This window comes from Micromys minutus (assembly GCF_963924665.1).
Source record: "Micromys minutus genome assembly, chromosome: 8".
NCBI lineage: Eukaryota > Metazoa > Chordata > Mammalia > Rodentia > Muridae > Micromys > Micromys minutus.
Window position 1 is genome coordinate 813,798 of NC_137977.1, and position 27,882 is coordinate 841,679.

At 49.6% G+C, this 27,882-nt stretch overlaps 1 protein-coding gene across 1 annotated transcript in view; it reads left to right on the plus strand.

Annotated features, from left to right (window-relative positions):
• The window catches only part of CABLES1 (Cdk5 and Abl enzyme substrate 1), a 99,053-nt gene extending 75,866 nt beyond the window's left edge, over nt 1-23,187 (plus strand). Inside the window, exons 5-10 of the mRNA XM_080919963.1 lie at nt 4,458-4,554; nt 5,639-5,789; nt 6,396-6,499; nt 17,426-17,532; nt 18,815-19,022; nt 22,029-23,187. Coding sequence (XP_080776089.1) covers nt 4,458-4,554; nt 5,639-5,789; nt 6,396-6,499; nt 17,426-17,532; nt 18,815-19,022; nt 22,029-22,169 — 808 coding nt within the window. The 3' untranslated portion in view covers nt 22,170-23,187. The remainder of the gene's footprint in view (nt 1-4,457; nt 4,555-5,638; nt 5,790-6,395; nt 6,500-17,425; nt 17,533-18,814; nt 19,023-22,028) is intronic.
• Nucleotides 23,188-27,882: the final 4,695 nt, after the last annotated feature.

A 27,882-nucleotide genomic window follows, 5' to 3' on the forward strand; every position in this document is an offset into this window, starting at 1 on the left:
TTTGATTTTTAAAAATAGGTGGAGTCTAAGTAAATTAGTATTTGAACCCTAGATATAGCTGTGATTAAAAGATCCTCTAGGCTTTTCAAAGAAAGCCCAGCTTGACTCTAATTTTAGTGGCTTCTGCTGTCCTCGAGCTGCGGTTGAAGGCTGGCGTGTGAGTCCAGGGATGTTTCCTAACTGTTTGATAAGACGTAGAACAATGGAGCAATGGCTTTAGAAAATGCTGTCATTTTTATCCCCACTCTCCTGAAACTTTTGCTTCTTCACTGGTTGTTATTTTTAAGGATTCTTTTGGGGTACATCTGTGCAAACAACTCCTAGCTCCTTTTCTGCAAGTACCCCCAGCTCTTCAGACTTCAGAGATGGCTGCTAGCCTAGTCCAGGACTCTCTTGCTCTTTTTACACGCACACATAAGGCCAAGGCAGTTACATGTGATATTAGGGAGCCAGTTGTGACGTCACTGCTCTGATGTCAGTCAAGTGTGGCTCCTGCAGTTGATGATGGCATCAGGTGTCGGTGACATTACCTGGAGCACTGAGCAAGGAAAGCCCAACAAGAGAAGATAGTTCGTACCCCTGTGTTTTTAGGTCCTGACTCGACTCTCCCCAGGAATTCAGGAAAGGAAATCCTTGGACTGAGGATGCAGTTCAGATGGTAGGATGCTTGCCTAATATGGGTTCAGTCCCCTGTACCATAGTGGTACATGCCCTATTCCTCGCCCTTAGGAGATAGAAACAGAAAGACCAGCTTCTGCTACGCAGTGAGTTCAAGGCCAGCCTGGGCTACAGGAGATCAGATCTTAAGGAAAAAAAGTTTCATGTTCATCACAAATGAGCTTTGTTTTCTGTGATGTGGGTATCTAGGCACATATGTGACTGTGCATAGACTCTTAACTCATGCCCATCAAGAACCAGGTCCAGTCGCAACAACAACCTGAGAGAATGCTCAGAAACATATATCCCAACAATTACAACATCACCCATGTTAGATTCCGTGTGCCAGCTACAGCTGAGAAGGTTCTCCAGTCCTGTCAGTCTGCCATCCTCCCTCCTGCCATCCCCACACAGGCTGTGTGAAACCCAAGATCTCTCAGCAGCCTCTCCAGTCTCCAAGACTATATGAGGAAAGGTCTAGGGCAGCATTTCTCAACCCGTGAGTCACAGCTCCAAAATCCTGCATAGCATTTATTCACATTAAGATCCAAAACAAAATAATCTCATGGTGACGTGTCACCACCACAGGAGGAACTATATTGAAAGGTCTCAGCATGACGAAGGTTAAGAACCTGGTCTAGGGACCCTTTAATGCCTAGGACCTGGAGACCACACACTGGACTGCTCACTAGTGGTCCTGACACTACCAACAGCCTGTTACCTCCAGGCTCCTGACTCCTCCAGGCCACAGCCCTATTCGCATGTAGGCTGTGGATTTTGCTTACAATATCAAGAAATATTGATAGAGGGCAAGCAGGGCCTATGGCTGTCATATATCCCCTTCTGAGTATCTCTGTGTGCTCTTTGACCTTCCTGCCTCTAGGATGCCTGACAGTTTCCTCAGTGAGCAGTGGCCTGAAAGGTAAACATTTGAGGCTACAGACAACAAATGGCCACATTTGGGGGAGGGGGGAGACCAGAGCCACATTATTAAACACATTGTATGTGACAGTATTTTTTTTTTCATGGAAATTACTAATGAATTGAAGCACTAATTTAGCCCAATATGGTAGCCTTTAGGCATTTACATTAAGTTGATTAACATGTCATACAATCAATATGGGCATGGAGGTGCATACCTCTAACCACAGCACTCTACGAGGCTGAATCTGAAGGGTCATGGGCTATATTGTCTCTCACACACACGCACACTCACACACACACCTCTTCAGACAACTGGAAAATTAGCTTTCTTAGCCAAATCATATTTCAAGTGCTCAGTTGTCACAAGTGACCAGTGATCACTGTGTGTGACAGTGAAGATAGAACCACTTCTAGCCTAGGGAGGGAGTTCTGTTGGATGACACTTGTCTATCCTAAACCTTATGTGGCCCAAGGCACAGCTGGAGATTCATCTTTGTTATTATTTATCTCATCCAGCTTGACCTGCCAAGGCACAGGGGCAAATGTGACACTAGCAAGTTACATGAAGTGGCGTAGGTGGGTTCCTGTCTCATTCTTATGGACCCAAGTGTCCCTGCGCACTTAGACAATTGCCTGGGTCCATGAATCCTGATCTTCTACATCAGGTTGTGGCTTGACTCTTGGGAGGACTGTATGGAGCGTGTTCTTGTTAGAGCTTCACTTCCCTGTGGGTTCTGTCAGCTGTGCTGTGTGTATCTAACAACTGACTGGAACCAGTAAGTCTGTGCAACAGCTGAACGGGATGTCACAGGGCCCGGGCAGCACCATGAGACAGCTGACTGCTCGGGGAAATGCTTCACTTGCACAAATGGAACATACAGTAAAACACTCACCCTCCAGGCTCTTCAGGTACCGGCTGGCTTTAATGCCTATCGTTCCCCAAGTCATCTTGCCCCCAGAAGACCATCCCTGCCTTCCTATTAATGCCAGCCCCCCGGCCCCAGTTAGTGCCATGGTAAACTGGCCGCCATCTTTGATTACTGAATCTTTGGAGGACCAGTATGGGTAGCTTGTATAACAGATTGGGGGGGGGGTGAAGTTTCCTTGGGATTGGCTAGTTCCAGGGGCCCCAATGGCCTTTGTAGGCACTACTTTCTCTCTCCCTCTCCCTCTGTTACTTTCCAGTGAGTGAAATGCAAATGATCAGGAAAGTGAGAAGGTGGCCCTTGGAAGCCCTTGGTTACCATTGTCCTCAGCATGGCCTCTGTGCTTTTAGACACAGCCGGGGGTTATATATTTTTCCCTAGCATGCTGGGTCTTCCTAAGAGCAGGCTCAAAGTTGGCACAGCATCTTTGGAAAATCACATACATATAATCCTACACAACCTAGCCCACTAGGGGACATCATTGAAGGACTTAGATACATACTAAGTAGTTCCCTTGCTTAGAACGTTCTGGATGATCTAACATTATTTGGATGGCTTGTGCCTCCTTGCTACAATTTTGGGTCTTGCTGTGTTATGCTCCCAAATATGGGATATAAGTTTGATATTGAGAATTACATACATAGGAGCATCTTCAGGAAGTACTGATTTATAGCATCCATTGGAAGGAGGGAGAGACCCTACAAGCAGAGTTTCGAGAATTGTTCACTTTTGTCCTGTGTGACTTGGGTATCGTTTTGAGCGCGGTGACCCATGTCCTCTCAAGAAAATAGCTTCAAAACTATAGTGCTGCTGGGAAGAGGGTCTGTATGTTGATTTTGAGGACTGTCCCAAATCGGACTGCGTTGGAAGCAGTCAGGCCCCCTTGGCTCAGAGGTCAAAGCAGGTCTCAAGTGAGCTGGATTCTCCTGTGGTCAGTGGCATTCTTCCCTGCCCCTCCCCCAGTAATCAGTCCCCTACCCTTTCTGTCTCTTTCCTGGGTCACCTTTGACCTTTCCATTTTACTTTCTCTTGCTAAAGCTCTCAGTCTCTGGTACGGAGTCCCCAGCCAGGCCCCATGAGCAGAGTATTAGAGACAGACGCTGGAAGGTAGTAACCAAACGTGGATGCCCTGTTTTATCCCGCACTCCCTAATGCGGTGCTGAACATAGGAGTCAGACTGCAGTAGGTAGTCTGATTGGCACTAGGTGACTCTGAAGGGAACCCCACCCCTTTGACATAGTTATACATGGGTGTCCGTCTTGCTGCTCCTGGGTGATTCCATGTGTTAAAAAGAACATTAAATATAAAAACACTTCCCACAACCTACTGTCTTGGTGGCCTTGACAAGCCTCAGTTTCCTCTTCTGTAAAATGGGCACTGTCCTAAAGAAACAAAAGAATGGTGGTAAAAGGCATTAGATACTGTGCTGTGCTGTCGAAAGGCTCACTGTGAGTCCTGGGGATGCCTTTGATGAGAGGGCCACATTGTCAGGGTGTCCACTTCTGCGGTGTTGACCTGTTTACTGCCCGCCAGCACCCAGCATCTGCTGAAGACACTGGTCTGTCCTGTCTGATACAGAAGAGTGACGAGGAGAGGTGATCTTAGAAACCAGCTCCCAAGAGACATGCTGTCCCCAGCACTCAGGAAATGTATAACCCCCGGCTGTGTCTAAAAGCACAGAGGCCATGCTGAGTAATGGTAACCAAGGGCTTCCGAGGGCCACCTTCTCGCTTTCCTGATCGTTTGCATTTCACTCACTGGAAAGTAATGGAGGGAGAGGGAGAGAACAGGGTGCTCCCTGGAACACCTCCAACAACCCTCACGGAGAGGCAAATGATCAACCTACCCCACGGGTCATTTTATCAATGTGCCTGGGTCATTCCGTGCTGCAGCAATTGTCATTTTTTGGGAAACACACAAAGGCGTTTTCTCTTGGCTTGTCCTTTCCAGGGACCTGAAGTTGGATGGAGGGAGACAATCAGCAGGGGCCATGAACCTGAAGGAGGTCATTGGCCTTGAAGGTGTGGAACTGGGTGCCGACGGGAAGGTAAGGACTTCAGCGTCTGAGATTGCAGATACCTCAAGGCCCAGAGTGCAAAGGCAGCGAGCTAGACTGTAAGACCTACTTTCGAGGCTGGGACATGTAGGGGCAGATTCCATGTCACTGTGCCGTGTCACCCAGCTCTGCCAGCAGACAGAAACCTGCTGAGCCAGCAGCTCGGTAGAAACATGGCAGGACATCTGCAGGTGTGTCTTTGCTAACACTGTTTACACCTGTTTGGACAATACACACTTATGAACGTACATTCCAGGATGGAGGGACGCTTTGTGTGTCTGTGAACTAGAGGTCTTAGTAAACCTTTTGGCTTCTCATGACCCCAAGAAGCCCGGAGCTCCTCAGCCTCACACAGTGGCCGCTAACCCTCACATCCCTCCTGTGTCCACAATACAGTGAGCTGCTAAGTTGAAGCCCATGGAGCAACATTTTAAAGATGAACTGGACTTTCTGGTACTGGGTATAGAGAAGCCCCATTAGACCCCCCAAAAGCCTGTGCCTCTGTGGGGAACTATCCCAGAGGCATGATATGATCACATGATATGATCACATGATATGATCACATGTGAGGCAGGCGAAGAGAAGCGTACTCACTCCTCTTCACCCTGGAGGAATCTGGGATAGAGTTGAGTGGTGATCAGGGCCTGGGGCAGTGTGGTAGGAGCCAGCAGTTCTTGCCACAGATTCCTGAGGTCCCCTGTGTTCCTGAATTCCTCTTTCGGATTATGAGATGAAGTTCATCATGAACCTCATGCACGATACAGCATTTCCAGCACATTTTGAGGTGGCACCTTGTCGCCTGACACATGGACATTTTGCCACCTGCCAGGAATAGTTAAAGCAGATAAGATCAGTTACACCGAGCATAGTCTGAAGTCCGCTTAGGTGGGTATGAAAGCCGCACACATCTGGCACAAGTATATACCAGATGAGCTGTGTTTTCCAATGCCATTGGACTCTAGAATTGCATATTTGTTTCAAAAGGCAAACCTAATCTTAGAGAAGAAACAAGGCTTGTCCAGAATGCAAACCCCGCCTCCCGGGCATACCCACTGTATGTGCTCCTCCTTTTCAGACGGTGTCCTACACCCAGTTTCTCTTGCCCACAAATGCCTTCGGAACCCGTAGAAATACTATAGACTCCACCTCCTCCCAGTTTCGGAGCCTGGGCCACCGAAGCCTCTCCCTGGGCCGCGCTGGCAGCACCCAGGGGAGCCTTGACGCAGGTAACCGTGGCTCAGAGGGGTTTGGTTCAGGGTAGGGAGTGCTCACAGGGCAGATGGGGTCTCCAGGTGTGTCGGTTAGAGGGCAGACCGAAGGTGAGGTTGGAGGTGGGGGCATATCTCAGGCCACATAGGCACACACACACACACACACACACACACACACACACACACACGAAATTCCAAGTGAAGGTAAAGTTCTGTAGGTCAGCCCACCCCTGTCCTAACGTTCCCACCACCTGCAAAAGTCACTGTGCCTGTGTTCTCTGAGGCTACTGTGTTAATATGAGTCACAGACAGTAGCCCACTGGTCATGGTGCTGAATGATACAACTTTCTCTGTAACCTTGGAGAACAGGCCGGTATATGGGGCTGCATTCTGTGACCTACAGGGCTTCAACAGATCACATGTATGAATCTTTCAGTCGTACATGTTCTTCCAGGTCAGGGAAATGAATACATGAAATGCTTACATAGAGAAAAATCAGAGTGGACTCTGGTAAATGGCTCTGAAGTCACCTTGGCCTTAGTGGGTGTCTCAGCAGTTTCCTAGCAGTCTTGGCCGCAAGAGTTCAGGGCCCCTATTTACCATTTTGCTTGTGATGTTCAGGAAGTGACCTGGGAGACTTTATCGACTATGACCCAAACCTCCTGGATGACCCACAGTGGCCTTGCGGCAAGCACAAGCGGGTTCTGACCTTCCCCTCATACATGGTAAGTGGTCCCTGGGAATGCCACTGCCACAGAGGCTGAGAAGAGACGGTGCACATTAACTGCCAGCTCAGTTTCCGACTCCCTTGATTCTGAGTATGTACATCCCCAGGTTGGCCTAGGGAAGGGCTTGACGTTTCCCTGGGAGCACCAAGTTCAAGTTGAGCTATGTTTGGATCACCCCAGTGACTGTCACATGCCCTCAAGCCAATATGAAAGCTGCCACAAGAACATAAGAGTAGGACATGGGTGTGACATGTCAGTGCCCCCTTCTGTGTGTATTGCATAGGACATAGGTGTGACATGTGAGAGCTCCCCTTCTGTGTGTATTGCATAGGACATAGGTGTGACATGTCAGTGCCCCCTTCTGTGTGTATTGCATAGGACATAGGTGTGACATGTGAGAGCTCCCCTTCTGTGTGTATTACGCATGACACTTCATAGGTCTCCTTTCTATAATTCTGATTATGCTTTCTGGCTGTTCTCCCTACTGTATCCTTCCGTAGGCACACCCTTTCTTTTGGCAGATCTCTCCTAATTCGGGGGAGCACGGATGAGCCTCCTGTGTAGAGAAGTGAACTGATCAGACCTGTCATCCCAAACACTGCGTCCATAGAGAAACCATCTGCCCAGATGCCCCACCTCTGTGCCTTCTGCATCACATGGGGCAAGCCGGGCAGGCCTTCAGGCATGTCCTCCGGCCACTCCACCTGCTTGTCTTAGAAGCTCCACCCTCAGCATTGAGCCCAAGGACTGTCATGGTGGCCTTCCACGTGCACAGGAGCCACAGGGCAAAGAAACTCAGGGTCAGGGTCAGGGTTAGAAACACCAGGAAACACTGGTGCCTTTGAGCATTTGTAGTCAGAGTCCTGCTGAGTCCTGTTTAATTTGTGACCTTGTCTTCCATCTTCTGTCCTCGCCCCTCAAGCCACAGCTGTGTATAGGAACTGTTATGTTTAGGTGGATTTCTTTCCTTCCTCCCTCCCTTCCTTCCTTTTTCATTTTTCTATTCTATGACTTGTCCATCCAAGAAACAAAACCAAGATTCACTGATCTTAGCATCTCCAGCACTTAACTGTTCAGTAGAGTGACAAAAGTCTGTGCCCTTGTTAAAGGGTCCACCGAAAGGTCATTTACGTGAGAACATGGTGGGTCCCACAATAAGAATGTGCACTTTTTTAACTAACTTGGGCAGGAAACTGTGGCTCTGAATGCTAGTGAGAGCTTTTGCTGTTGACAGGAAGTGGGGCGGTGCTCCAGCTCCTGATTCAGGTCTCGGCTCACTAACTTTGATTGGTTGCTTCTAACTGGCCTGTTCCTAGCTGTCAGCCAGTCTTTGGCCAGAAAATCAACATCTGTCTCGAGTCTGAGACGGTATAAAGGTGTGCTGCTTACGGCTGATGGTGGGCACTGCAAGAGACGCTCCTATGGGGACGTTAGGTCTGGTGCCAGCACAGGCCTCCCTCTGGCAGGCGCCAGATCCATTTGTGTGCTTAGATTATTCATTGTGAGATTGACTTGCTGAGCCACACTCACATGCATGTGGCTAATATGTGCCCACATTGGGCTGTGCAGCCTGAGCCCATGCCTTACAGAATGCCTTTGCTAGGTGGCTGCATTTCTTAGTCCTGGGCATGAGGCTTCTAGTCTGGCCTCAGACATGATACTTTGATAAAAGACAGAGCAACTGTTCCTTTGTGTTATCATTTAGATTGTTGATATGTGTAGCAAACAACTTCAGACCAGCCTCTCCAACTCAGAGGAGCCTATAGATGAAGAGGGAATTTGCATTGACCTTGTAGGGACTCAAGTGCAGCGGGCTTTAGTTTTGTAGGTTTGCTTGAGGAGCAAATCTAGAATTTCCTCATTCAGCAAATGCAGTAGCTACCCTACTATGTGCTGGGCTGGTTGCTTCCTCATACAACAGAGAACTAACCAGTCACGGTCCCCATTCTCACTGGCCTTATTAGAATGAGTGGGACAGTGGACAACTAGACAAAAGACTACAGTCATGACGAGGGTGTAAATGTCATCCTGAAACCCTGATAGGAGTTGACAAGGCGGGGCAGAGGTAGGTTCTCATGAGGGAAAGCGAGGGTGTGCATAGGAAGTGGGGTTGAGACTGTAGGGATGGCCCTGCATCTGTAATGGGCCAGCGACTCCTCAGAGGCTCAGTAAGAGTTGGAGTTATTTGAGCAGGTTGCAGAAGGGCCCTCTGTACAGAGAATATCTTGTGTAGTCTATGGATGCCTCACTGACAATTAAAAACCTATGGCCTATAGGAAAGGGTAGAATAGAAGGCGGGACACCTGAGGCAGAAAGAATTCTGGGACAGAGCCAGGCACAGGAGAGTCACTAGGAAGATGTGAGTAAATAGACACGTGGTACCTGAGCACAGTAGGCCAGCGGCATGGCAGAGTGTGGCTTCGAGTAAATGGGCTATAGTAAGTTATGATCTAGTCAGAGAAGAGCCGAGACACGGTAGCTGTAAATGTATTTGAGTCTGAGTCTTATTTCTGGGAGCATAGGACTGGGAGGCAGAATCAGGACCTAAAGTCTATAAATGGCACCCCATGTTGGGTACCAAAATGTGATAAAAACTAATTGGGAGTTTCTACCCCACCTTTAATCATTCAGTCCCCAAGTAAAAGACATGAAACCTTTATATTCATAATTAGCTTTAAAAGCACCAGCTGGGCAGGTATCAACCTCTGTGCTAGTTTGTCTACTTCCCTGTCAGCCCGATATCACTTGCCATGTTCTTCCTGGGCTGCTCCTACTCCGACTGGCCAGCCCTCATGGTCATGTTCTCATGATTCGCTTACCCCACGGTGTGTTTTCTCTTCGCCTCTCTCTTCTCTCCTCCTGTGGTTCTGCCTCAGATCCTAAGCCTTGGAACTGAAACTCTGCCGTCTTCCCTTCTGCCCAGCTACAGGCTGTAGTCATCTTTATTCCACCAATAGTTTAAAATTAAGGAGCAGGGTTACGTAGCAGCACTTGGTATACAGGAGGATCTCCTCCTCCCTGAGGCAGGCCAGCATTTAGCGGTGTAATACATAGCAACAGACCAAACCTCAGCAGCCCTCACTAGAAGCCTGAGGCACACAGAGGATGGAGAAGCTCTGCTCACACTAACACTTATCCCATTGGATAGTGCCAGGTCTGTGAGGCTGGGCTCTGCTGTCTGCCGCCCCACCCCACCCCCACACTTCCTGCTCCCACTTGTACTGGCTCATGGCAGCAGGTCCTAGGGACTGTTTGCCCTGTGGGTCCTGATGTCTTAGCTTTGTCTAAGGCCACAGTCCAGGATGGACCGTCTCGGTGGAGAACTCACGCTTGAGACCTTGAGACTGTTGTCCAGTGTTAGGTGTGTGCTATGAATTTCAGGCTCCGTGACAGCTGTTTCAAGTGTGCAGTCTCATGAATTCTGTCACTGTCCTTTGATCCTAGTATAGGTGGCATCTCTTTTTCTAGCTCCCAGTGCCTGCTCCCACTACGCTAATTCTAGTTTAATGTAGCCTAGATTAGATTAATTCTAGTCACATCTTCCCGGTGAATCTCTCCCATGCCTGGCTGTCCCAGAATTCCTTCTGCCTCCTGGATGTCCCGCCTTCTATTCTACACTTTCCTGTGGCCATAGGTTGTTTTAATTGACAGGTGAGGCATCCATCTAATCTCTAATTCCTTCCGTAAGATTACCATTGTGCTGATTTCTGGAAATGTATTTGCTCGCCTATCCTTGGGTTTGTATAAATGGAATTATAGGCTGGATAGTTTCTTTGGTCCATGTTTCACACAACTTGGTATTAGTGGGATTCACTCACAGACTTGTATTTACTTGCTGAGCAGTAATACAGTTTATCCATTCTCCTGTTGATGGCCACTCTGGTTGTCCCTGGTATAAGACTACCATGAAAACCGCCACTGCCAGTTGCTCTCACATGGTCACTTGTGCCACATGGTCACTGTGGGCATTTGTGTCCTTCTTGCATAAGCACCTGCATCACCTGGGGCGGGTCACTCAACATCACCCAGTATAGACGGACCTGCACCCTCACTATCCTTGCTCCACGTGAAATGACAAAGGGCCATGTGCCACTGTGGGAGGTGCTACAGGGACAGTGACACAGTTTAAAGTGGCCTTGCACTCTTCTTCCATTTGTGGTTTAAAGTGTTAACCAACCCAGCAGGCCACTCCCACGATCACCTGTCAGGAAAAGGCAAAGGTCAGATGTTGAACTTGAAGCCTCCGGGGCAGGTTTGAAGACCACAGGTAGCTGCGCCTGTGGTCCAGCCGGCAAAGCCAGAGCCGTCAGATAAGGCGACCTCAGCCCAGCAAAGCTGCCTGGCTGCATGCAGGTTCTTGCAGGGTATTAGCTAATGTGCAGCCACAGAAGACAGGAGGCCTGTGCTCCGCCGCCTTCTGTATAATTAGGTTCCACCAGAGAGTTGGTCTTTATCATTAGCATCAGGCAGCTTGTGGTGGTTTTTATGTTACCATGCCTTTTCCTTTCCTTTTATGGGTATGAAAGCAATTAAGAAGCGAATGTAAGGAAGAACCTTAGTAAGGTCAACACAATTAACCCTGTGCAAATGGCTGTGAATTCTTTTCTTCTCACCCTGCTCAACCATGAGGAAAGCTGAGAAACACTCTTGAGGACTGCAGATACCAACCCTCTCAGCAGAGCACCTCTTCTCCCACTTACCTACAGCATGCTTAGGTCTGTATCCCCACATCACCCATAATCCATAGGAAGATACCTCGAATTCAGATTTCAACACTTTGCAGTGGCAAGTAGGGAACTCAACAAAAAGATTCATTCAGCCTGCTTGGACCCTGTCCCTGCTTACAGACATTAAGCATTGTGTTGGCAGCTTAGGTGCTTCCCTGACTGCAGATTACCCAAGATGTGAAGCATCTGCAGTCTGTCAATTGTCTAACAGTGTACGTGTCTCATAAGGCAAAATGACCCCACAGTAGGACCAACCCCCATATGACGGTAACCGTGCTCCGGGGGGTAGAAAGGCACCAAAGGTAGTCCCAAGCTGCTTAGGCCACAAGCCCATCCCCAGAGTTTCTTCACCATTCTAGTCCTCAGAAGGAGGATTCAATGCGTGGGACAGCTGCAGTGCCCATCTGCTGCTGGTTACACGGATTTAGTCTCCAGCCATCACCCACTTAATTACCTGAGCAAGCAGAGCATCTTCCCTCCTGCTGCCCCCACTGAACCGGGAATGCTGAGGCTGGCACAAAGAACAGTCCTGGTGTTCACGGGGCTGGAAGGAGCTGCCCAGACCACTCAGTACTACTCCTTCCTTTTAAGGTGTGGTGGGGAAACTGAGGCAGTCTCCCTTCCTTGGGATGTTCCCACCCAGAGTAGGGGTGAATTCTGACCCCAAGAGACAGTGGCAGAGTAGGCAGGTAGAGTGGGCACCCCACCTGCCTCCGTTCATGTGAGGATGCGCAGAGAGGCCAGAGCTCCGCCCGACCCTGATAGCTCTACACACCCAGCTCTCCAGGAGCTTTGCCGGGGCATATGGCTCTGTCCCCTCTGCACCTGCACTCTCAGAGGCCTTCCCTTCACAGCATCACAGCTGGTGCTGTGAGGAAGTCCAAGGTCAACTCCTTGGAGGACCCTCCACGAGTCAAGGTGGAATGATCCTAAAAAGCAGTGTGCCCCAGTGTCTACAACAGAAGCAGTAGCTACCTTGTTCAAAACCCAGCTGTGGGTTCTTTTCAAAATCTTTTCAGGGTCCTTTGAGTGTCTCCGTCTCTCTCTCTGCCCTCCCCACCCCCACCCCCGTTTCCTGTGGCAGCATGGCCAGGCTCCTGTGTGGATCTCCTGCTCTGGACATTGTCTTTTGGCTGTGTTCCTCTCAGCTCCTGGCTTCCCTGTCACACAGCTGGGTGCTCACAGCTCCCCACAGCCAGAAGGGCTGCAGCCCAGCCCTGCCGGAGACACAGCTGCTGGTTGAGAGGAGCCCTGGGCCTGGAATTAGGTGGTAATGCACAGGCTTCCCGGCCAGGAAAGGGCTCCACGCTGTTCGAATTATAGTAACTCACCTGCACATTCCAGCCCCGAAAGGTTTTATAACTAGTGCATTCAACTGGTAGGTGAGCTTAAAGCATCAACTTTGTGTTTAATTTATCCTCCCCCACGTCAGAAGGGGAAGCTAGCAGAGGCTAGGCATTCCATGCCTGCTGCGGAGTCTCCCGATACTCTGGCTTTACTGTCATCACTGCAAAAACAGCTGTCTCTTGGGCAGCTGGGATGGCCAGGCACTAGGGGTCACCATCCCTCAAGTTGTCAGGGCCAGTTATACCTTAGTATTCAGCAGAGGGATCTGTAGCTCAGAAGTAGTGAAGATATCATCCCCCTGACACCTCCTGGTGCATCCTAGATTGAAGGCAGATGACCACTCTGGATGCTGTCTACTCAGCCTGGTCATCCATCCCAGGTCGCAGAATGAGCAGAACACAAGGAAGGCCGGTTAGGTGTCCTGTGGCCTTCAGCAGAAACCAGGTGTCTGGTGGTGATGCCAGAGGAGAGGGATGAGTACTAAAGAGTACTCAGTACCAAGTACTCAAGAGTGTGCACCAGGCTACTGGGATGCTGTGTGGCTGGGCTGAGACTCCCTGAGAAGCAGGAAGAGCACACAAGACTCACACCAAGCAGGGAAAGGAGGTGCCTGTAAAGCCCCACCCCCTTCAGACCAAGGTTAAGGATGACTCTTGGGAGGCTGAGTTAACACTGTGGGTAGGGGGAACTGAGCTCTATGCCTAGGGAACAGGTAGCATCAGAGTCCTGCAAGGCATCATTACTGTGGCCAGGACTGTATCCCCCTAGGATGCTGTGACCTCCTATGACCTTAGGCTATGCGTTTGATCTGCACTGGGCTCTCTGTAGATGATATAACTTGAGAGACTGAGACCTAATCTAATGCAACTGCATCTGTAGAAGGGACAGAAAAGACAACAGAGGATGTAGAGAAGTACCTCTCCAGTCTTGGGTATCGGAAGCTTGGGAGGGGCAAGAGATTTCTAGATACAGAATAACAAAGCACTGTATTTCCAAGAGGACAGCCTACCAAGTGCTGATTCCCAAATCTGAGGCTTCCAGCCAAGTCTCTAGGCCAGCCTGCAGCCCAGATTGTAGGAGCATGTTCCAGCAGACCAGGAAACCAAAGCAGACACTTCCTGTTCTCAGCCAGCTTCAGACAGCAGAGCTATCCACTATTCTCTATCGTGTCCCAGAGGCATTTTCTCTGTCCCCAAATATAGCCTGTCTGACCCCGAAATAGCCTAGGAAGACAACCTAGCGTGACTATTACTGGTCCCTTGCCTCTGTGATGTGGACTGTCACAGCCTACAGCGGTCCAAGTTCACAGATGCCTTTACAGTGTAAAGCAGCGGCCTCCTGGACACTGGTCCACTGGCCCCACCTGGCCTGTGCCCATCCCACACGTCCTGTGAGGAGCATCTTCCCCAGGCTTTCTTGCCGCTCACTCTGAAGTACCACCAACCGCTTGGCAGTGAGGTGCTGAGGCTAGGAAGAGAGACCGCCAGCCAAATGAGATGCAGATCTCCTGCCTCCCTGGAAATGGAGCAGACTCTGTTTCTAGGCTTTGATAGAAAGAGCATTCTGCAGAGGAGCCTACACACGCCTCAAAATGTACTATCTAATTTAGGAAGGCTCAAGGTGGGCAGCAGGATTGTGAGTTAAGGGCCAGCCTGGGCTAGTTAGTGACACTCAGGAGACAGGTGACGCTCAAGTAGATAAGCAAGACAAATGTCAGATTGGGCCAAGCCTTATGTTCACTACCAGGAACAGTCACAAGGGTGTGGGTCTGCAGCTAGAAACGAACACACAGTAGGTTAAGAATGGTATAGAATATCACTTGTGCGTGCAGGTGGCATCCCTGTGAACTTGAGAGTTTTTCCAGGTAGTTGGAACATCTACCAAGGCCTGGGCTGAGGGTCTCATAATAACACTCAGTTGCCCAGACTACATTCATTTCACCACCAGGAAAGGACCCCAAGTTCCTTACCCAAGAGCATGGGATGGGGCCACTTGTAAACTACAGTACACATGTTTCTGTTGCAGCTCACTGCAAAGCTCAGCATCTCTAGGGGGAGGGGGTCCGTTGGTAATGTGCTTGTCTTGCCTGGAGACCTGAGTTCAGCCCTCAGTACCTGTGTGAAAAGGGTTGGGCATGGTAGCACATTTGTAATTCCAGATCTGAAGAAGCAGAGACAGGAAGGATCCCTGAAGCTCCCTGACTGGTTAGCCTAGCCTAATTAGTGAGCTCCAGGTCAGTGAAGGATCCTGTCTCAAAGAGGTAGACCAAGTTCCTAAGGATGACACTTGAGGTGGTCCTCTGGCATGCGATTTTACACACATGCACACACATGTGTGTGCACACTCACCCCCACCCTCACACTTTCAAAGCAGGGTGGTGGGGTATTACATGGTAGGATTAACAGGCAGCATCAACAGAGTAAGAATGCTCTCCACACCATCTAGGGAGTCTTACCTATGGGATTAGGACTCTAGCTTCTGACCAGCAACCAGGCTAGCTCCCAATACCCAGGTAACTACCATAGTTATCCTGCTGGCTGTACAGCATGTTGCTCTTGCTAGGTCTTACACCTACAAAATAAACATCCAAAGCTAGTGAGCTACAACTTCTTGATAGCAGAAACGACAGACATCATTTCTCCTCTTCTTCAGGGCCACTCTCTTTGTACCACAGCATCCAATAGGAAGAACCAGAAATGTATTTGTCACCCTAGCTGCAAGGGAGTCAGGAAACATAACCATCAGTTTCCTGACCTTTATACTGGAGTAAAGCTTCCCAGATGGAAGCAGAGTATTTATGGAAGGTTAGTCATAGGGAAACAACCTGTGCACCAGAGAACTTAGGTAGATGAGCCCCAAGACACAGCATTACAGAGTAAGTTGGAAATGAATGTTAGTTGGCAAAGATAATCTGATGCACAAGTTTCTGGGCTCCTAGGTCAGAGGTTGAGTGTTTCTGCTTGACTTTGACCTGCTGAAGTTGAGTACTGCTTTGTCTCTGTTTATATACACACCTCCTTGTGACAGCCTCATGAGCGGGGGAGCTAGTCTCAGCTCTTCATTGTCTGACTAGGGAAGACAGCCTAGAAGATAGTATATTAGGGGAGCTAAAAGTGCAGTATGGGAGACCAGGCTCTCACTCTGGCCCTGCCTGTAGCTTGTCGAGACTGGGATAAGCTTATCCACCACACTGGCCTCAGTTTCCTCACCTGTAAGATGAGATGGGGTACATTCAGAAATTTCATGAGAAGTGTTAGGTGTACTTTCATATATCCCACATCCAGCTAGCTGTAAGGTTACCACAGGGAAGGACCTGGGTCTGTTGGAATTTCAAATGCTCATTGGAATTAGATATCCTGGCTTGGAGTTACTCATCCAATTTCTCATCTCCCCAGATGTCACAAAACTGTGAGCTGGTTTAACAAAATTGAGCCAATATTGCTACAGTTAGTGTTTATGCTCCAGAGAAAGAACAAACCATTAAAGTCACTTTGAACTGGGCTCTCTGTGGCTTTTAGCTGACACCAAATGCAGTTGGTACACTTATTCTAATTATCCTAAGCTGGGGTGTAGCTCAGTGGTAGAGCACTTGGGCATACCAGGCATACCCAAAGCCTTGGGTTTAATTCTCAGCACCACTAAATATTAAAAAAAAAAAAAAAATCATTAAGAATCGTATCAAACCAAATGTTCAGAGAAACCTACTGCTGTTAGCCAGGGTCACTAGGAAAATATTAGATGGGTTTTGCCGGCAGCGGGCCATCCCTGGGACTCCACATCACAAGGGGTAACAGCCCCTTCTTATGGAAAGCCAGTCACCTGCCAAGAGTGACCTCATTTGTCAGCCAAAAAAGACCCTTGACTTGTGATGAGCTGAGGCTAAATGTGTGACCCAGCGAAACACTTACTCAGTGTTAAATGTGCAAAGCACTGAGTAGGGAAACTCCCAGAGGGCTCAGAGGGACCCGTCTTCAGGGACAGGCAGAACTAAACAATAGTCACCATTACATACATACGATGGATTGTCACTGCCTCTGAGGGATTCAGTCAAGCGGCAGCACTGAGGAGACCTGTGATGGAGACGCGCATGCCACAGCGTTAGGCTGGCAAGATGGCCGAGTCTAAGGTTGCCACTGAGCCTGACAGTCGGAGTTCAGGAAACTGAACTCACATGGAAGGAAGAGAGAATCAACTCCTGCGAGTTATCTTCTGCCCCACTCGACCCCATACACACATGCAACATGGTAAAAGCAATCATGTACACATGTGCATACGTGAATGTGTAAAGGGATCTTGGGTGTAGTGCTCACACCCGTAATCCCAGTAGGACGAAAGCTGAGGCCAAGCCCTGTCTCAAAATAAATGAAAAGATGGTGGTTGCCAGGACTCAGAGTGGACGGGGATGTTCTGCGGGGTGGTGGCGGTGGAGAGTGGACGGGGATGTTCTGCAGGGTGGTGGCGGTGGCTACATGACGCATGTGCATAACGACACCGAATGCAGCCCTAAAATGGTAAGTTTTATACATATTTTGTCATATTTTGCAAACACTATTTAGACAGTGGCTAGAATTTGCTGAGCATCTGTGATGTACAAGGAGCTCACACAGAGTTGTGAGGCAGAACCTGAGACGCTAGAGTCTCCCAAAGCCTGGCTCCTGAGTGGGCTGACGTGGATTTAAATCCAGACCTCCGAATCCATCCCACTGCGGACTACAGCGGAGGCACAGGCATGCTTCTGATGGTCTACCACCGGCTGCTTCCGGTGATTCTGGCTTCTGTCTGCTGCTGCAGATTTGGCTTGGCTTGGATACTCCTAGTACATCTGACCTGTGCTTGCTTCCTGTTACAGACCACGGTGATTGACTATGTGAAGCCCTCAGATCTCAAGAAAGACATGAATGAAACCTTCAAGGAGAAGTTTCCTCACATTAAGTTAACACTCAGCAAAATCAGGAGGTATGGAAGCTGCGTGGCTCTGGTCTTCTCTCCAAGCTCCTCCAGCACACAGAGCTCATACAGTGTATTGTAGTTCTTGTTCCTCGGGAAAGGAAATACAGTCACGCTCCAGACATTCTTCCGCTGCTGGCTGACTCGTGTCTGGAGGGCGTGGGAGAGCCCAGGGCATTGGGCATCGGGCCAAGCTGACCCCCTAGTTGACACAGCTCTCGGGGAGATGTTCATTTAGTGAGAGAAATGCTATCTGCTTTCAGCTTGCCATCTCAGTAAAACAAAGGTTATAAAAGAAGACGGAGAGGGGAGATGTGTGTGCGGAGCTCAGCAGACGGTGGTTCGCTTTTCATGCACACAGCCTGGGGTTCAAGTTCCCTCACCAAACAACCCCGGCATGGTTACAGTCCTGTGAACTCGGCACTTGGGAGACAGAGGCAAAATTTGAGGTCAGCTTAGGATACGTGAGTCATAAAAAAAAAAAATAATCCAACCAGAATGGGCAGCATTCAGGTCCTGGCTTTCTGAACGATGCAGGCAAAACAGAAGGGGCATAGAATGGGCACCTTAGGGCATAGGAAACTCCGCCCACCCAGACATGACTTCAGGGCCCTATCTTTACAGCCACCAAAACAAAAAGGCAGGCCCATTTTCCAGACAGATGATTGGATGGGTTTGTGGTGACCCACATATGCCAGCTACCCACCCTGCCAAGCTAGAGAAGACTTGTATGATGATGCCCACACAATGCCTCCAACATTGCCAGGGTGTGTGAAAGTTGCTGAGATCCTGGAATGTATCCTAACACAGTTTGATTCTGGCATGTTCCAAACCAAAGAATAAGAAAAATTAAGCACATACTGTGTACATCGGTGTTTAGGCAGCTCTCCCACCTTACTAACCAAGTGTAATCAGTAAGCTTACCGTGCTTAGACCAAGCCCCTGAAGTACCTCTAATAAAGCGTGGATCTCCTTTTTCACTTTGAGGAACCCCCCCGTCCCCCACCAATTTTGCTAGGGACTCAGCCATGAACTATGCCCAGTGGTGTGTCCTATATTTGGAGCCCTGCCTGCCAATCATCCTTGGAAATGGGGGTCTGGACCATGCTGTGTCTGTCAGTAGACCACAGAGCCCCAGCTGCATGGTTTGCTCCCACATCTACCATGAATTAATCTTGGCCCACAACTTCTGTGGGAGTAAAGTAGAAAAAATGTTTTCCAGATGCCGTCATAGTCTTCTTGTGGGTCCCCTGAGCTATCTCAAGACTCCCTGCTTCCTGTCTTTCTCTAGCCTGAAGAGAGAGATGCGGAAGCTTGCCCAAGAGGACTGTGGCTTCGAGGAGCCCACGGTGGCTATGGCCTTTGTCTACTTTGAGAAGCTGGCCCTCAGGGGGAAGCTGAACAAGCAGAACCGGAAGCTCTGTGCAGGAGCTTGTGTGCTGTTAGCAGCCAAGGTCGGAAGCGACCTCAAAAAGCATGAAGTCAAGCATCTAATTGATGTAAGTGAACTGAATCTTGCTGGGTGTGGGGAGGGTTCCCTGGCAGGCAGAGGACCTACCTACCGGCTAGTAGAGATAAGGGCCGTGAAATTGTTTGCAGAAGAAATGGACGATCTTCCCGGGTAAGACTAAAGGGCCAGCATGAGTCATGACCTAGAAACCTTCCTCAGGTAGCCTAAGGGATGAATTCACAGGCAGGGAAGCCCTGGCAAACAGGGAGTTTTGGAGCCGTGTTACTGCAGAACACCTATCAGAAATGCTGGTTCAATGGGATGGTGTGACTGTCTTACAAAGGCCAGCCCCGCTAAAGCAAGGAAACCCTAGTCACCCAAGCTGGATTTTCAAATGCATGTTTTAACACAGAATGTTTAGGCAGGCTTTGTGGTATAGGCCCATAACCTAGGAGATTGAAGTTCAAAGACAGCCAGGGCAACCTAGCAAGACTTTGTCTCAAAATAGAGAGAATGGAGGGTTCTGACACAGCAGCGGCTTCCCGAGAGGACAGGGTCTTAGATGTCTGCTGGAGCACAGCCCTATGGACCGGGTGGCTTCACTATAGAAACTGACTCCCCATAGTTGTAAAGGCTGGCCAGACCAAGGTCACCAGCTTCTTTCCACTTCCTGGCCTGTAGGTGCCTTGTTTTCTCTGAACCTGATCTCCTTTGGGTCACTAGACTCATCAAGACCACCCAGCTCATCCCAGTCTTACTGCACATCACTGGGCTAAAGGCAACGGCATTAATTTGTGAGGGACACACATTCAGTGCATATAATCAGAATCCCATGGGGGCAGACGGAGCAGGAAGGAGTTGTGAGCCTTCATGGTTGTTTCCAGAAAGGGGTGCTCGCCAGGCAGGTGTGCAGTTAGGAGTGGCCAGTTTGAAGAGTGCCAGTCAGCGCTGGGCTGCCTGCAACTGGACATTTGGCCTCATCACAGGAAGGGGCTGGTGTGAGGGGATTGGTTAGTTCTTTAAAAGCATTCTCACAGCTGAGTGGGATAGACCCAGGAAAGGCAGGGACAGCCAAGAGTACAGAACAGCTGGTGCCAAGTCCTGTCCCTCTGACTGCCCCACTGTCCCAGGGTGGAAGAGTCAAGTAGGTAGTTAAGCATCCTTTTCAGAAAGAATGTTACTGATGCCCACACTTCACTAACTCAGATATGGTACAGGGTGGGGTGTGTGACATGGTTGTTGGATGCCAAACCCAAGCCATGGATCAGTAGGCCTGTGCGGCTGTCCCATTTCTCCACTGGCTTGTCACGCAAGTCCGTCACAGGCCCACGTACAGCAGAGAGAATGCCCCCCATAAGAAATCTGTACATTTTAGGTTATGCGAAAAGCAGGGTGGTGTAAACTTACCCTGTCCTACCTCAGACATGAATGATCCCTGTGTTCTGGGTAGCTACCTTGTGCACACTCCTTTGCGAGACGGCCCGACAGGCCACAGGGCTGTGTCTGCGCAATGTCCTATCACTTTATTCTCAGTCCAGCTCATCCTGCGGTGTCGAATGGCCCAGAAGAAGCAGAGAAAACACATGCGTGAAACTTTCGCTACAGTTTGTTTTAGTTGCTGTTGATCTTGTACACAACAGATAAGTCACACTTTAGTGTGGATATACCATTTTATTACAGATCTGTCGGATATGGGGTTTTGGGGATCTACTTGGGGGTCCTCAGATAAACTGGGGGAATGTCCATATATGCACATACATATACATATGCTGAGCTAATGCATCTTCAGACGTAACACTAATACAGTTCTCAGCGTTCTTACACTATACACATTTAACCACAGTTCATTGTTACACGCCACAGGCTGACGGCACCAACCAAGAACTCCAACAGATGGCTGAGAGCAGCGTCCTGCCCGAGACCCCTCCCAGTTCAACCTCAGTGCTGCGCTTCTCACTGTTAGCAAGATATTCAGTAGTCAGACCGAGAGACCTAGGAAAAGGGGAGACTCCCTGTCCCCCCGCTGTTTCTGTTTCTAATCCCCGAAGCCTGTACTACTGAGTGGACAGGTGAAGAGCCACTGGTCACTCAGCTCTGGAGATGTGGGACAGCCTCACAGGAACTTGGGATCATCACAGATCCTCCAGTGCCATGCAGAGTGCCTGGCATGCTTGCTGGCCAATGGGATCTGACCTTGAAACCTGACTCAGTTATGACAGAATCCCAACTAGAATCAGGTGGTGGCCGGGCAGCCTTTAATCCCAGTACTCAGAGGCAGAGGCAGGTGGATCTCTAAGGTTGAGGCCAGCCTGGTCTACAGAGTGAGTTCCAGGATAGCCAGGGCTACACAGAGAACTCCTGTCTCAAAAAAACAGGGAGGTAGGGGAAGAAATCTCAGTAAGGTTGCTTCTCAGTGCATCTGTTTTTCTCATCCCTGTGACTGTAGAAGACGCGTCATGACCTCTTAAGTTGTTATCACCTGTAAAATGGGCAGAAATGTAGCATCAACTTTGAGAACTCTTAGAGAAGTAAATGGCATCGTCATGAATGCCCAGATCGACCTCTGGCCCTTGGGGAAGGTTTGGTGTCTTCATCACCGGGCACCCGGCTGGTAATGGGTAGATAGGTGGTTTGGGTATGTTTTTCTCATACCTGAAACTCACATTGAAATTTGTTTTTTATTGTAGTGGTGTTGGAATTGGGCCACTAAGGGGGACTCGTGACTTTCTTTGGGAGTTGATGTCTCTTGAAACTAAAGAAAGTAGCTACAAGGGTGTGAGGAGGAGTCTGTGAGTCTGTCCATCCTGCTTTCTGCACAGCATGGACCCAGCCTGTCCTGTTGTTTTCCCTAGATGGATCAGCACAAAGCCTTTAACTAGAGCAGCTGCCTGACTTTGGACTTCCGGCCTCCAGAACCTCTGTTCTTTTTAAAGTTGCCCTGTCTCTGGTATTCTGTTACAGCAACGGAGGGCATAAAAAACACTCACTAGCATGATGGTAGGAAAGCTACACTTGGGGGAAATGCAAAACTAAAATGGTTCTGTTGGCTTTGCAGAAACTGGAAGAGAAGTTCCGACTGAATAGACGAGAACTGATCGCCTTCGAATTCCCAGTGTTAGTGGCCTTGGAGTTTGCACTTCACCTGCCAGAGCACGAAGTCATGCCTCACTACAGACGCCTGATTCAGAGCTCTTAGCACTGGCCCCATGAGGGCCAAGACTGCTTCCTGAGTGCAGTGGAGCCTCGATTTCTACCAGAAAGGAGAGGTGGCCACCAGCCTGTCTCCACAGCTCTGCGTTCACAGAGAAGCCTCAGTTCCTGGTGAGACTAGGAAGACGGCAGGCTTGCTGAGGAGACGTGCTGGGGATGATGGTGGCCCTCCCAGTTCCACAGCCGGAGCTGTTCCCAGCTCTTCCTCTCAGGCCCATGAAGCTTGACGCTGCCTCAGAACCTGTACTACAGACCGGTTCTGAATTTGTAGCATGATGTGCTGGAACAGAGGAGGGAACAGAACTTGTGGGATTTGGGGATACTGCTTCGAGTTCCCTCGCCTTGTGTCAAGAGCGTGCCAACCTATTTTTATATCTGCCATCGGAAGTGCACTTCCCTGGGGCATGGGTGCGGGTGTGCAGGTGTCTGAGGGGCACTGTTACACTCGACCCCAGCCAGTCCCCACCTTCTATGGAGCTGACTTGTAATGCCTTGTAGGTAACAATGACTCGAATCCAGATCGACATCTCTGCTCTTAGGAAATAACGAGTCACCCCCTGGACAGGATGACAGTTCAGTGTAGGGTAAGTCACGTGCAGAGAGGTGCACTCTGAACTCCTGCCGTCACCCCGCAGGCTGCTGTCTCACCCTCTGGCTCTTGCCTGGGGAGACAGGAGGGCTGCACTCCATAGCGTGTGTTCCCGTGCTCTATGTTAGAGTGCATACTGAGCGCATTTACTGTGCTAATTACATACGTGTGTGTTTTATAAACGTCTGTACTGGGGGAGGACGCATGATTGGTGTCTTGTGGCTTTTGCAGCTGGGACAAACTACATTTCAAGCTGTGGTTGAACTGATTGTTAGTATAAAATTGTGACTTGTCCTGAAGCATTAACCGTGCTGTCACCTGGTCATACAGGTAGAACCTTCCTGAAGAGAGCCTGTGGTCATGGAGAATTAAAATATTTTGTTGTTTTATATATACATAAATCTGTTTGTGAACATGTGAGTGTCATCCCACCTCAAATCGTTGTCGTGGTAAGGCTGCAGATGGACCCGGCGGGATTTCTGGAGAAGCAGGAGGAAGCAGGTGTCCACAGCAAGGATCCCAGCTCTGCAAGATGGCTCTCATTCTGCAGCCCAAGCTGGCTTCAAACTTGAATCCTTCTGCCTCAATCTCCCCATTGGGATTGTAGGCAGGCACTACCCCATCAAATAAACTGGTTATTAGGTACAGCCTTGGCTATTGACTGACCAGTCTGGTCTCAGGTCATCCTCCTGCCTCAGCTTCCCGATAGCCAGGCCTACAGGTGCACATCACTACTCTCGGCTCCTGCAGGGTGGGGCACTCAGCTGCAGCTGCTATAAAAACATGAGACTTGCAGGCTTTTCAACCTTGGGGTTAGCTGAATTCAAGCCTAAATATGTTGCTATCCAATTTCCTTGTCCAGACATCAGTTGTATGGAACATGATAGCGCATGGTCTTTGTGGTTGCTCAAAAGTTCAGTCAGCAAATATCTAAGGAGCACATACTATTTACAGAGCAGATGGGAACACAAAGGCTCCAACTCTCTGTTTCCTTATCTTCAAAATGTCCATGGCCATCCCTTGCTGGCAGTTGTCACCATGCACCTCACGACGAGTCTCCAGGCTCTTAGCCCCTTTCTCAGAACCTGTAGGAGACAGAACTACCCTATAAACAAGGCTCCTGCAGGTAGGAATGGCCCAGGCAGTTCCCAGGCGCTAAGGCTGGACTTAGGGGACCAAGACCTTCCCTGTGTCTTGAAACCAGATTGATCTTGGATTTGGGATGATTGGGTTGAGTGAATGAAGATGGATTAAGACATCACTAGTCTTCCTTTTAACTTAAGTGCTGTCGTTACAAGTGTGTGGAGTGGGAGTCTTGTTTTAATTTGTTGGGGTGGTGCCTTCATGATAGTGAGGACACTGTGACAAAGGGTCTTCTTGCTCATGTTCACAGCTTTCTGGGAGCAACAAGGATGAGGGGAATCAGGGACGTTTATCACATGGATTCTAGAGACGTCCAGCCTTGGGTTCTGGCAGGAAGCCTGTGTTGTGAAGAAGACATGAAGGCCAGTTCTAGAAGTTTCTATGGCTTTGGTCTTCGTCACACGAAGAAGATCCAAGGCCCTTCTTGGCGTCTCTACTGTAGGCAGCCCTGTGTGCAAAGGAATATAACCAAACAGAAGACTTTAGCTGGGCCAGTTCCCAGGCCTCACTGTACCTAGGAAGCCCCAGACAGCATGCATACAAGAAACTTCCTTTTCGCTGAGTCAGGAAATCTATGTCAAATGAAAATATGTCTTGTTTTCCTCAGCCTTTTCTCATCAAAAATTCCTCAACAAGAGGTTTTCTGTATCATCAACCAGCTCCTCTGGAGCAGCCCCTTCACACAAATCAGTCCTTGTCACATGACTCATCTCAGTGACCGAGGAGCAGATTGAGGTTCCCTCACCTCCTTGTTCCTCCTTCCTGTTCCCATCATCCCGAAACAGCAAATAAAATGGCCATTCTTTATCTTCTCTGGCATTTCCTGTTCAGTACTCAGCTGCTAAGCTCTGTGCCCTCCAGGCCCTGGCCTCTGATAACTCAGAAGAGCCTGGGGTTCCTGCCCCTTTGCAGGGGAGAGCTCAGGTATGGCCTAGTGAAGGAAGAAGTCTTTCCAAGCAGGGGGCTTGCTCCCAGTGGCCAGGGCAGCCTTCAGTCACCTTCCTAGAACAGGTGGGGGCTGCTGGGGACAAGAGAAAGCAAACACCAGGAACACAGACAGATTCGAATTTAGGTGAGCACCAGCTTGAACAAAGGCAGTTCCAGAGGTGCAGCTAACTACAAGACAAGTTGATAAGAGCCAAAAGAAACAGTTGGCTGCGTGAAGTAAGCGGTGGGTGGTTCGAGAGGATGCTGGGACAGATTACTGGGGTTTAAAGGTGTACAAAAAAGAGTAACACCATGGACAGACAAACGGGCAACAGCATGGCAGGGTCTCTGATAACCAGCTCACGTGGCAGAGAAAGACTCTGCATGGGGAAGCTCCACAGCAAGAGCTTGCAGCAGGCTCTGATTTCTAGGCAGGAGGCAGCGCCCTTTGGTGTAGACTCACCTCAATGAACGGCAGTTCTGTTAGTCACAAGTCTCTGCAGTGTCAGCAGCTGTGAAAGGGGACAGCCTCTGAAAAGCAGCAGCAGCTAATGCCAACATTAGATCCTTGGTAGGGACTCACTGTGTGTGTGTGTGTGTGTGTGTGTGTGTGTGTCCTAGCAAACCCTTACCCTAGACAAGCCCATTCAGACTCCACAGAAAGTCTGCAGGAACATAGCTGGGCCCCACACTGCTCTGCATGTATTAATGGCTGCTAGACAGCAATTCTCTATAAATGCAGAAAATAATGTGACCTCTGAGAAGGACCAGTCACCGTGTATAGAAGTGTCTGAGCTGAGAAAGGCATGGGGTTTTGAAAACAGCAGAGATCAGTGCCGGCCACTGGCTGATCAGCGCATGCATCCCTTAACACGGCCTAATGCGGTGGGACGCACAAGGTCAGACAGACGCACGCTGGGCCAAGCCACTGTCATACACAGGCCCACACAGAGCTGGCTCCAAGTGGGTCCGTTCTTGTGACTTGAGTGTGCGAGGACACTCAGAGGCTCAAGTGTTTCATCACGTGGTCTGTAGCTGACAGCACTGTTTTGGAAAATTGTGACACTTTCTAGAGCCTCTGGAGTCTGAGGTCACTGGGGGCAGGACTTGAGGTTCTGAAGTACCTCTGATTTACTTCCTGGCTGTTCTCTGCTTCCCAGGGATGCCTGTGACCAGCTGCCTCATTCCTGCCACCCTTCCCTTCCTGCCATGACAGATTGTGTTGTTTTCTAGATCTTAAACCAAACTTCTGTGAAGTTGCCTCTTGTCAGGAATTTGATCACAACTAAGAGAAAAGCAACCTACATAATCACGTTGGCCAGGTGGCCATGGCACTGCTTGGGTCAGGCCCATGCCTCGGGCTGTCCAGGGAGCAGGGACAAGGAGCTTCCGCAGTGGAGAGTAGGGCAATGGAGTGAGCGGTACACTTGGTGCCGTCATGGTGGACCAACCTTCAGATACCTGGCATTTTCTTCAGTGTATCTCACACTGAGTTCTGGAAGCTTCAGTGGAAAGACCAGTGGGGATGGTGACCCCTGGTCAGGGATAGGGACCCCTGACAATACAGATGCAGAACCAACGAGAAGCTCCAGGTGCAGGCCATGGAGCTGAGGTAGAAGCCCATACTCAAGGACAGGTGACAGATTGGACAGTTTTTAGCAGAGGCTCTGACAGTCACAGGGAAGAAAAGGAGTATAGGGCCCAGTCTATGTGAGTCTAGAAGTTACTATCTGTCTAGGGCGGGTGGGGGGCATAGTGTGGGCATCAGAGTTGTTCTAGATCAGACGGGAGGCTGATAGTGGGACTCAGCAGATGGAAACTCCTGAGCTTCAGAGTGTGCACATGGCGAAGCCCTGCTCCATGGAGCCCAGTAAAGTACTGGAGCACCTACGACTCTGTGGGGATCACAGAGCTCGCTCAGGTTCCACTCCTTTCTCTTTCTATCTTTGTTTTTCAAGACAGGGTTTCTCTGTGTAGCCCTGACTGTCCCGGAACTCAGAGATCCACTTGGACCTGCCTCCCCTGACTGTGGGGATAAGAGGCGTGTGCCACCCCCACCAAGCTCCAGTCTTCTCCTATTCCCATTTCTCGGGTGACAGGAGTGTTGAACTTTTAGGGACACAGGTAAAGTCCAAGGCACAACAATACTGTCAACTAAGTGGTTCCCATGGCAACAGATATTGTTGCTTTGCTGATGTCTAACTCAGATTACCCCCCAGCAGCTGATTTAGGATGATCTTGAGGACCTGTGCAATCAAGGGCTTCCTTCTGGTTGGTTACCCCGGGTCCCTTCCAACTGCTTCTGTCCTCCAGAAGCCCTCTGGTGGCACTTGTCAACAACGTTGCCTGTGGCTTCTCTTCCTTCCCATGCGGAGACTTGAGAGCTGATCTTTGGCTTATGAATTTGGGGCTAGCAGGCTTCCAAGATCACTGTGTCTGAACCTAGCACCATCCCCAACTACTCCAGGGTAGAGCATCCGTTCCACAGAGATCCAACTCTTGGCTTGACAGTGCTATCTGCTCAGAGCTGTGATTATGGGCCACGCTTACCTGGAGCAGCCTCTTTTTCCTGTGACGACCCAGCAACCCCTTACAGACGAACTCTCTGTGGAACTTTGAACCACTAACAGAGTCCCCAGGCACCCAGGTTCCAAGAGATACACCCACCTTGTGTAATGGGCACAACTTAGTTAGGAGAGCCCTGCCCCTCTAGACCTTCAGCGTTCCTACAGTACAAAGCCCTCCACCACTTCCTCTGCCTCCGGCCAAGGGATCAGTGACAGTTGGCCTCCGTCCCTCCCCCTGCCCATGAGACCTGGAAGAAGAGACTCTGTTCTGCCCTTTGGACCTGAACATTCCTCTATGGGGATGAGGTCCAAATTTTCCTCAAAACCCCTGATATGCAGCTATCTGTCTGTAAGCCTGCACACACCATGCCATTAGTAACCCTTCTGATAAATCTCTTACCCAAGCCTGCCTCAGTTTCCCCCGAGTCCCAAACCTGAAACCTTTCCATAATGATGCTTAAAGCTGGGGTCGA